Genomic DNA, 12028 nt, shown 5'->3' on the forward strand with positions numbered 1-12028 from the left:
GTTTTGTTGTGAGTTTTGCTATGAGTTTGCAAAATCAACGAATTCAATTCTCAAGATTTAACTAGAAATCTTGTTTCCATTTTCCTTGCTGTATATCATCTGCATGTGAAATTCTTGGCCGTGAACTTCGCAGGAGCAAGAACCAGACTCAAGTTCGTTAAAGTTGGTGTGAGTCCCATGCCGTTCACTTTGCCCTCTTGATTTGTGGCAATAACCGTGGTTGTAAAAATGCTTCGAAACAGGCCATGGTGCAATATAAAAGCACAGCAGGCAAACCTGCTTTTAAAAAAGGGCGCTTTGGGATTGGTTGGAATGTGCTATGATTGACAGGCTCTGGGTTTGTTTTAAAAGGGACACGCAGGCGTTCACTGCACGACTCCGTTTTCAAATATCGCAAAGAAAATGCTTTGAAATGTGCCGCCTATACTTTGCCAAATATTGGTGCATCTTTGACTTCTTGCGCCATATTACAAGTGCATCTTCGTCCATTTCTAAATATAAGGAATCCAATGTTGGACATGTCTTGCTATACGTGTGGAAAAAAGTCTAATAAACCTAATCAACATATCGAAATGCAATGGTTAAGAAAAATAACACAATAACTTATTTTTTATTTTACTGGAAAGATGGGTTACAAGAATCACAAAGTGAGTTAAGATTCTCATTTACAAATATGTCCTGAACAGGAAGGGTAAAGCAACAGAAGAAAAGTGAAAAGATAATCACATAGGCTTACAATATCAAGACTATAGCAAGGCTTATACAAAAAACACAAACACAATTTTGCCAACCGGTCCATAGGCAACAAGTAGCCCGCAGCAATAAGTAACAAAACTTGATCTGACTGAAGATACAAGTTTTGTTCCAAACCATTTTAGCTACATCAAGAATCCAGACTAGTCTGATTACAAATATGATTAAATCAGTGTGTAGCCTAACGCATTTCACTGATCTTGTTGAATGGTTGGTAAAATGTTATATCTTCAAAGATTGTCTGTGACGCTTTAAAACAAACATTTGATTTGCATTAAGATATTAACTATTTGTATTGAATTTTTTTTTTTCCATTTATCTTAAAATATTAGTATAGCCCACATGTGTACGTAGGCCATTATTAGAATAGTTTTCCAAAAGTGTGTTCACTGTCTTCGGTTAGGCTATTCCCATGCGCAGTATATACTTCTCAATTTTGCTGACAACTCTATGCAGAGTGTATTTTCTCTCTCATGACAGAGGCAACTGATTTAACGTGCACGTTCAGCAAAGTCAACCTTTCTATATCTAGTCACACTTGCTAGTCAACCTTGCCATATCGAGTCACACTTGCTATATCTAGTCACATCCTATAAGCGAGGTTGTTACTGCTGTCACAGTAATTCCCCACACTGTCATGTCTTAACCATGTAACGTCTTATGAAAAAATAATCAAATATACAATATGTTACATTGAGTGGTCGTTATTCAACGACCAGAACATGTCACTTCCAAAAATGAGCAATCACGAAATGTACTTCTAGGGACATTAGAGCGCAGTGAAAAGGAGAACTGTGGCCAGCGATGCAGGAACTCGTCTCTCCAGCCTGGCAAACGCAGGACAAATAGTAACATATCCTGCCAACGGATTAAAGTTGCATTTAGCGGGTTTTAGTTGTAAAGTAATCTAGTAAACAGATCATACGTTTTCATTTGGTATATAGTCTTATTTTTTTTTTAATCATTTGTCATTAGTTTGGCTGGGTATGGCCATTTAATTAGTAAACTATCATTTTACCATGTGCATTTTCCTTCAACTTTGAAAGTCCAGTTTCAACATTGTGGTTCTGGCGTCACATCAAAATATTCTAGAATGAGACAAAGCGACCAAGGGGCCCACTTGACATAGTGCCGCAAAACACAGACAGCCATTGGTCTAACTCTGTAATTATAGCCCTAATAGATGCACATGCTTGTCAACCTTTAACCTTCGGTGCATTTCCGAAAACATTTTGAGAGGTAAAAACCATCATTACATATTTAAATGTTGCTAAAACTGAATGTTTTCTGCCACTAACCTAGGCTATACATAGTTGTTTCCAGTTTTTAAGGGGAGGAGGGGGACCTCGTCTTGAGCTAAATTGTCAAACAGTGAGTAGGTTAATAATCCAAGAACAACTCTTATTTATGATTCATTGTTAGCCTATCAATAGGAATGCATATGCTTACCATCATCTAACTGACCAGTGTATTCGCATCACCTTCCGTTTAGGCCCGCTGGGCCTATGTCTGTCAGGTGATTAGTTAGAGTAGCCTACTTCATAACTATGATCTCATTTGATAACATAGAACGCATTTTCACAATATCCCCCAGTAGTGTTTAGTTCATGGAAATGTTTACGTGAATATGGTGACTTTGCAGTGTGGCCTATCATTTAATATTAGGCTATGTTAATTCGTTATTTCACGATAATAAAAAAATAACATTCACAAGAAAAAAACATAAAAACAATTATTCAGTTTAATCAAATCAAATTCATTATAGCTATATCTAACAACATAGTAATACATCCTGATTGGAGCTCTGTGGGGAGAAAAGGACAATCAAGAAGAAGTAATTTCCTGTCATAAGATGAAGCTAGATCACTCTTTAATTATAAAGCAGAGAATAGTGCCCACCTGCATAATCATTCATTTCACCTGGCTGACCTTTAGGTTAAAGGTTGAACTCCTACAAACATAATAGTACAAGTACAAACATAATAGTACATCAGATTGGAACATCACAGCAAGGCATTAATTGGTTGAATAACTTTACCAGAGGCTTAAAAGTTTGTGTACATGTTATAGGACAGCTAACATGTTGATAGAAATTGCGTCATTGTTAGTAGTTGTACTTAAGTGCGTATTCAGCAACCCTGCCCTGTGCATTGTGCATTTGTAATACTGTTGAGTGGAAACATGAGGTACGGTCAACACTTCAGTTGTGACAAATATGTTCTATACATCATATACATGGGGCCATCACATTAGTATCATGGATGACAGTCACTGTGTGACAGAGGGTGAGAGACCACATGTAATCAGGCTAACAATCACACACAAAATGTCACGCTTCCAACATTCAAAATACACATATCAGAAAATAACACCTACATCCACATACCGTATGAGGCCCAAGATCACTGCAGAGTCCAAAAAGATGAAACCACAACTGAAAAACACCGGTTCATATCAAAATATTGGTATGAAGACAATATCATAACAGTAACTGAATATCAGCGCAATGACATAGTAATGAAAGTGTATTTATTTAACGCTAAATAAGCTTTGTTTTGCTTTCTTAATAATGTGCATGCGATTATCAAAATACTGGTCAAAATGGCATCCGTCGCCATGTTAGAACAGACCCTCAGCAGGCAACAGTGCACAGTACACAAGACCAGGCTCACTGATCAGAACCTGTCATAACCTCATCCTATAAGGTTTCCAATAGGTAGACCTGGCCACTAACATTAGACAGCGACAGTGTCAGTGTCATTTATTAATCTGTAGAGATGCAAATGTACAGAAACTGGCAGTAGCTTTCTGCACTGTAAGTCACACATACCCAGTACCCATCTACAACCAGCGGAAGTAGAAAAAAAAGCAAAAAAAATATTATCAATTCATTGCATCCTTTTTACCCCTCAGTGTTTTCTTGTAAATATCAGACTGTACATATTGTGTGTGTGTGTGTGTGTGTGTGTGTGTGTGTGCGCGCGCGTGTGTGTGTGTGTGTGTGTGTGTGTGTGTGTGTGTGTGTGTGTGTGTGTGTGTGTGTGTGTGTGTGTGTGTGTGTAATATGATAATGGATGAGTCTAGGAGGCACTGCTCAGTCCTGCCATGACTTTTAGATTAAATAACACGTTTGAGGTGAGGCCATTTGCAGACAGATGTTCCAGTAAATCACAGCAAGGGGTCAATTAGCCATATTGATAAGCCATATCACAGACGTGATGAGGAAGCCAACAGGCAGTCAATGGTGCATATCTTCAACTATATAATCGACTAACTTACTTCAGCTGACGACAGAAAACTGAAGCGTTTACTATCATGCTTGAAATGTGCTTAGCTTCCCTTATCGTTTGACTGGGATATTAGGAGTCCACAGGTGAACCCTGCAAGACAATGACTGGGCAGCCTTGTGTCTCTGAGATAGTTTACATGTCAGGAAAAAATACTACCATCAAAATGGAAGACAATAACACTGCCACTTTCCACACATCACAGGTTTACAACGTATAGGTTGAGATTGACACGTACATATACATCATTTCTTTATCTTTGCTGTCTGTAAGGGACTTGGTCGCGTACGGGATACAAACATTGGTCAAACCACAAAATGTGTCCAACAAATAAATTGATGACCGAGATAAACAAACAATACAAACCCACTGAAGTTTAAAAAGCGTTGCTTTCCTTAAGGTTAGTTATTTATCTCGCTGGGATACAGACACATATTAAATGTTGGAATATGAGTATATACACTGTGTGGACACTACATTCCCATGAAATATATGCCTTACTGTCCAACCCCAGGATGCATGGATTAGTTCAACTTTAACAAGTGAAACATGATTCTGCCTTGTTTTGTTTTGATTCCCTCTCCCTTGGCTCATTCAGAGGTGTGTATAGGCAAGTCTACAGGTATCCCACAAGCTAAGCACAATTGTGACGGCCATTGAATCTATAAAGAGTTTATGACATACAATTGTCTATAAAATATTTTCAAAACTCAAATCAAAACGTATCATTATTTTTATAGATAAATGTCCAAACACATGCTGCATAAGATTAGTAATACAAATGAGAGCAGCCAACATAATAGAGATGAAGCAATCCCTTCCCCATAACAATTCATCTACATGACAAATTAGTGTTCCGTTCCTTTACCATTGTTTAATGTATTATATATTTCTATTTAATTCATAGCCCTATTTCATGATACAATAACTACCTCAATTACTGATAATCACGCAATAAATCATGGTGCAAGACTTAATGACATTTATAAATGTAAACGTTTTTCAATTTGATTAGGATTCAGTTTGGCCTGATTCAATGTACTGCTAAATGGTAGAAGGTTATTGTTTGGTAACTATTGGGTTAATGTTGAGCAAGAAAGTTTCCTCAATAAACTTGTGCCGGACTAGTGCACGCGCGGCCTCAGCCCAGGCGCCGATACAAGTCTTTAAGGCCCAGCCCTGCTAGCAAATGGGCAGATGGGCAATCTGAAAATGAATCTAGAAGTAGCATAGTTTAAAATATTTCTAATGTGAGTCATCACATCCAATTCCTTTGTTTAGTGTGCACGTTAATTTATATTGAGACTCTAAATGCTGAACCGAGGCATTAGCAAGAGTAGGCCGACATTATGTCAGGCTTATAGGTTTGCGTTCTAAACACAGTCTGAATTGCATTTGTATCCAGGCTGATTTGATAACATATAGGTAGTCGACATTCTCTTTTAGAAGGATCTATGCTTGCACAACAAGATAACACGTTACTTATTAAGGCAGTAAATGTGTACCCAATTATATGTTGAAGAGAGTGAACAGTAAGCTCAACAATAAGCTTAGATATTAGAAAAGCAAGGTTAGATATTAGTAACAGTTTCTGCAAAGCTCTTGCGCATGCCCAGGACAAAAATATATAACATGCAACCATACCGAAAATTATTTCGTCACTGATAAGATAAAAAAACAATCACGTTGGCAATAAATGCGTGAGTCAGTCATATCTGTGTAGAATATATATTAATTGTGTATTCAAATTAGGTTATTCCACCTTCAGCTGTGGAGAGGTCGGAACATCATGATGTAGCCATGGAGGTCTTGTCATTCTGTCTACAAATCATAGCCTACGACAAAAGCAAAATATGAAAATATATCCATGTATGGAATGTCTACGATACCAATGCTACAACAATGTCAATCGAAACAAGAAAGTATTTTGTGCAATGAGACAGTAAAAGAATAATCATAGGCCTATTAAACTATTAAGTGATAAAAGGCCTAAAAATGTAGACGTTCTTACGTATGTCATAGGTTAGGCTACATATCAAAATGCAATGAAAAAACGTTATTAATATAGCACACTGGCCATATTAAGACAATGTTGAAAAAATAGGTCTATTGAGGACCAAAGACATACCATTTAACATTTGAATATACCATCTTGAAAACAATATTATTTCGTATGTGCTGACATGCAGGCATGTAGGCTACTTTCCTTCATCATTCAACAATCCTCGAATCATAGCCTAGGATTATAAAAAAAAAATTAGCATAGGCCTATCTTGATGTAGAGAGACGTAGACTATACGTTCTGACGTCTATTCATCTCTCTGTACCTGATCTGTAATCTGAGTTTTTAAAATACGTTCATAAGTAATTATTTGTTGCATGTTGCATGTTGCTTGTTGTAGGCTCACCTTGGTAACAACAAAAATAAATGTATTCGGTCGTGCAAAAGTATTGTAAAGATAGGACTAGTTGTCTATACTAAAGCATTTTCCAAGGTGGAAATATATAAATAAACAAACGTTTATAATGCGATGCCTTGAGTGCTGTTGAAAGTTTTCGATAATCCTGGGAATGTAGTTCTCTGAAATTGAAGAACCTATCAGAGAGAATATGTTGTTTTATGACATGCCATTATATATATATATATATATATATATATATATATATATATATATATATATATATATATTGGGCTCTTCACGCCGAGCAACAGTTGCTTTAGATTATTTGACACTGACAGTAAACTGTGACAACTCTTAAGTCATTTTCTGAGGCCAAAGGTCGATGTCTCACTATTGCCTTGCTGTCTAAAACCCAAGACCATAGATACCATCGGAAAGTTACTTAACTAATTGAATTATGCGTTTCGTTGTACAGACAACAGTGCACGTGCTTCTCATCGTTAATCATTTTATAGTAACACCCTCACTGTGAACATACCATATATAATAACCTTACCGAGTCCTCTCGTTTCAACAAGCCAATAAAATACCGAGGAGGAAAAGTTAGGAAAACTTAACGGCCTGTCACTTGTGAAAGTTCACAAAGGTCGCCATGAATCTCAAACTCGAAGACTGCGAGGCATATTCACAGTTAACTCATGTTCTCTCCCTGTGTGTGTGTGTGTGTGTGTGTGTGTGTGTGTGTGTGTGTGTGTGTGTGTGTGTGTGTGTGTGTGTGTGTGTGTGTGTGTGCGTGTGTGTGTGTGTGTGTGTGTGTGTGTGCGTGTGTGTGTGGAGAGAGGAGAGAGAGGGAGGGGCGTGTGAGAAAGAGAGGGGGGGAGAGAAAAGTAAGGAGTAAGGAGGGAGAGAGCCCGCGACAGGGAGAAAAATGAGAGGGAGAGGGAATCTTATTTACCATTTTCCATAAAAAAAAGAAGAGTTTTGGAACGTGGCTGAGATATATTTGTTCTGAACGAAGCATAAACGTTTAAATCACTGCAAGGAAGAAATACATGTTTCTTAAACCATTTACCACATTAACCAATGAACTTCTGCATAATATAAACAAGAATCCCGCGCAAGGCTATACTTTCAAAGAAACCCGTAACACTAAATGTACATGTCCTTTCCTTCAAATGAAGCCTGAACAATTGAAATATTACATAAATATCAAAACTCACCTTACAATTTAAAACACTTTTTCTCGAAGAAAATGTTGTGGGAATGATTGCGGGGTGATGAGGGCGAAAGCAGAATGAAGGACTGATTTGAAGATTTTTCTCTTTTCTTTTTTCAGATCTCTAAAATAAAGAATGTGAGCTCCTTCCTGGGACAGATTGAGGGGAAAGGGATGTGAAAGGCTTGGAGTTATAAAGCGCCGCTTGAAGCACTCAACGCGTCTCTGAACTTGATCAGATTTTATGTGTCCTGCAGCGAGTCAGCGGCAACCCTGTGAAACTCGCTCAATGGCACGATTTTTTGGCTAAGCAAAAAATCTCAGGATATTACAATTACTGCCATCTTTCTTTCTGTCTTTTATTCCAGCGTCTTACACCCTATAGAGCTTTGCAAAAAATTACCCCCTCCCTTCTCAAGCGGCTTCAAGAAAGCCACATTTCGGAACTCTGCCAAGTACATTCATGTTCTCAGTTAATAAGAGCCAAAATTCTCAAATAAAAAGAAATGGATATACAGATAGATAGATAGATAGATAGATAGATAGATAGATAGATAGATAGATAGATAGATAGATAGATAGATAGATAGATAGAAAGATAGACAGACAGACAGATAGATAGATAGTTGTTATCACATCACATGTGCATTTGTGGATGGATAATAATGGTAAGAAATTATAGCGGGCGAATAGAAACGTTTTTGAACTTCGACCCACGTTCGACCCACTCCACCAAAAAGCACCTAATAAAGTTACCTTTATGTCTGTTTTATGAACTTAGCAGCAAAGATTGGATTGCTTCCTAAATATGGTTACTGAATTCGTGGACACCTTGAATAAAATTAAAAGTCATGTCGATGTGCTCTATCCTTATCTGAAAGTTCGGAAAATGCAACTAAAGTTGTGAAGTAGCCTGCCTACTGTTGTATCAGATAGACTACTCTCTTATACTTAACTGTGCTGCACTAGGCTACACACATCTACAACAAACGTTTGCAATGACTATTGCCCATAGTAGGCCTATATTCATTGTGTTTATTTAACTTTGATCACAGTTTGTGCCTTCGACACTGGAAATAAACAAGACAAGTATTGAAGTGAGAAAGTGCTCCGTTACCTTACCTGCAAAATAATGCCTGCACTAACCAATCAAATTAAACCATTGAGACGAACTGCCATTTTCAATACCAAACAGTGCCAATCAACAGACATCTAGCCAATTAACTCCCTTCTTTGCGGTCACGTGCCAAAGGGGTAGCTGAGTTCTCATTGGGCGTCGTAGCACTGCCTCCCGAGTTCATTTATGTGCTGGGAGTGAGTGATTGACTTTATCAGTCCAAGGACATCATTCGTCTGGAAAGGGGGGAAGTTTGATCCTCTTTCTCACGGATCACAGTTACGGGAGTTTTTCTCCCAGCTCTCTAAGCAAAGGATTGTTTTTTCGTTTTTTTTTTACTTTTAAAAATTCCTATTTTACGTGTGAGCACACCGAAACCGTGCTCCCGTTATTCGCAGCCAGTAAGCTCCACTAACCTGGGGTTTCATTTACATTTTCTTTTCTTTCGTTTTCTAAGTTCGATTGAGCCCAATGACTATGCTCCTTGACAGCGGTCCGCAGTTCCCATCGTTAGGAGTAGGGGGTTTCGGAACACCGCGGCACCACCATGAGTTAGGGAACAGAGACCCAGGTTTGGGACTGAATCCCTTCGCTGATTCCTCCCACTCCGCAGCTTTCAAACTCAGCCCGGTGGCTCACGATATCGCCTCTAGCCAGACTTCAGCTTTTACCCCGCAAGCGACTGGATATGCAGCTGCCCTGGGACACCATCACAGCGGACAGGTGGGTTCGTACGGCGGGGGGCCGTTCAACTCGACCCGGGACTTTCTCTTCCGAAATCGTGGCGCTGGCATTGGAGAGTCCGGTGCATCGAGCGCTCAGCATGGGATCTTTGCTGCGTCTGCGGGGAGCTTGCACGGACCTCCTGGAATCTCTGATAACCCCGGACATCTGTTGTTTCCAGGGCTTCACGACCAGGGTGTGAGCCACACTTCACCAAGCGGACATGTAGTCAACAGTCAAATGCATCTTGGTTTACGCGGGGACATTTTTGGAAGACCCGACCCGTATCGTCCGGTCGCAAGCCCTCGAACGGACCCCTATGGCGCTGCTCAGCTCCACAACTACAACCACTCAATCAATATGAATATGGGGATGAATGTGCCGACACACCACGGTCCAGGGGCCTTCTTCAGATACATGAGACAACCGATAAAGCAAGAAATGTCCTGTAAATGGATAGATGAGCATCAGATGAACCGGCCCAAAAAGACTTGCGAAAGGACTTTCAGCACAATGCACGAGATGGTGACGCACGTCTCCATGGAACACGTTGGCGGCCCCGAGCAAAGTAACCACATTTGCTTTTGGGAGGATTGCTCGAGAGAGGGGAAATCTTTTAAGGCCAAGTACAAACTCGTGAATCACATCCGTGTACACACTGGAGAGAAACCATTCCCTTGTCCATTCCCTGGCTGTGGGAAAATATTCGCCAGATCGGAAAATTTGAAAATTCACAAAAGAACACATACAGGTAAACACTTACTTAATGCTTGCCGAGAGACCAAAGACACTTAAAAAGTATCCATATATCGAGATATTTAATTTTGCATGAGTTGTCTAAATTATAGCATGGACGAAAGAGTAATTGTTGAGAGATTGCATTTTATAGCATACTAGAGATGAAGGCCGCGATTTGTTTTGTTTATCTATTGGCCTAGCCACTGAGAAAGCTACTTGCACAAAACAACATTTATTTGATTATGTACAAAGATGGAATGTGTTGAACGGTCAGGGAATGTATTGCCTAAACGTGTAGGCTAAGGCCTCTTAAATGTGTAGGCTACCTACATTCGATGTTATATGAACATGTTTTGTCTCGGTTATTGTGCTGCTCTGAAGGTGCTGATCGAGCTAAATGTGTGTTTATAGGAGAGCCGGGCTCATACTTTCTCTGTACGCTGAAGTGTGAGCGAATTAGCCTAACTACATTTAGGGACTCCCCTCGGTGGTTTTGTGTGACTCTGGACAATTGGCCCGTGAGATTTCGTTCCTACTACTTTACTCTAGACAATCGTAGAAATCAGTGAAACAGTGGGGTTACTGTATAGATAAACCCACACCTCAAGGTAAAGCAAATAACCGTGTTTATATGAAATGGTAACCAAACAAGCCAATGTAAACTATCACGGATCCATATTTGTGCATTTGAATGGAGTAACCAAAAGGCCGATTGAACAAACAGCCCCATCCTACAGGCCACTCAGACCGCTCACTGGGTGCAAGTTATAGCACCATTTTCTGTCATGTTGGGAGTGTTTGTCTATTATACGATCGTAGCCTTATCATAAACTGTTTATTCCATCTTACAGGTGAGAAGCCGTTTAAGTGTGAATTCGAAGGCTGCGACAGACGCTTCGCGAACAGCAGCGACAGGAAAAAGCACATGCACGTGCACACTTCTGACAAACCATACATCTGCAAAGTGTGCGACAAGTCATACACACACCCCAGCTCTCTCAGGAAACACATGAAGGTAATTAACGTCTTCATTACATCCTTAAACACATTAACACAATACACACTTCCCTGACCTGTAGGGGCTATCACTGCATCAGCCCTTGGGGCCAGCATCACACTGATTTGAAAGTTTTCAGATTGATTCAACTGGTTTGCCATAGTAGGATGCACTCTCGTTAATTGCAACAGTTGGAGTTAATTACAACTAAGTTGGAGTTTCAAATGCATAGTGCTAATAACTATTTCATAAAGGTCCAGCTGGAAAAAAGGGCTATCTGTTTTTACTTAGGTCCTATACTCCACCTATATGCATATGTCAGTGTATTTCACCCCATCGTTTGTTTAACATACCACTATCATTATTACAGGTACACGAGTCTCAAGGCTCTGAGTCGTCTCCAGCAGCAAGTTCTGGATATGAATCTTCCACACCACCAGTGCTGGTATCAGCGAACACGGAAGACCCAACAAAAACACCACCGTCAGCCGTACAAAACACGTCTGCGCACAGCGATGGACTGCCACCCAACTTTAATGAATGGTACGTTTGAAGTCAGAAGCAGGCTCTCAATGTGGACCAAGAGGTTAAGGAAACCTTAAAAACTATTCACACCGAGGTGTACAAAATGGGATTGAAACAACATGAGGAGATGAGAGCAAGCCAACAGCAGGCCTCGTCCTTTCTCAGGATTCGAAATTTGACTTTTATTCCGAGTTCGAAGAAAACAAATAAATCATAAATAATGAAATAATACTTTCTAAGAATAAATAAAATGTTTTCCTTTTTTAGTTT

The 12028-nt window shown here is 39.5% G+C and overlaps 1 protein-coding gene across 1 annotated transcript; it reads left to right on the forward strand.

Moving 5' to 3' along the window:
• Positions 1 to 9246: 9246 nt before the first annotated feature.
• Positions 9247 to 11786, forward strand: zic3 (zic family member 3 heterotaxy 1 (odd-paired homolog, Drosophila); the record flags this gene model as incomplete). Its single annotated transcript, XM_083686699.1, has 3 exons — positions 9247 to 10249; positions 11088 to 11251; positions 11604 to 11786. 3 exons carry the CDS (start codon positions 9247 to 9249, stop codon positions 11784 to 11786), a joined length of 1350 nt encoding a protein of 449 aa, XP_083542825.1.
• Between the last annotated feature and the right edge of the window lie 242 nt (positions 11787 to 12028).

This window comes from Argentina silus, assembly GCF_951799395.1.
Source record: "Argentina silus genome assembly, chromosome: 15".
NCBI lineage: Eukaryota > Metazoa > Chordata > Actinopteri > Argentiniformes > Argentinidae > Argentina > Argentina silus.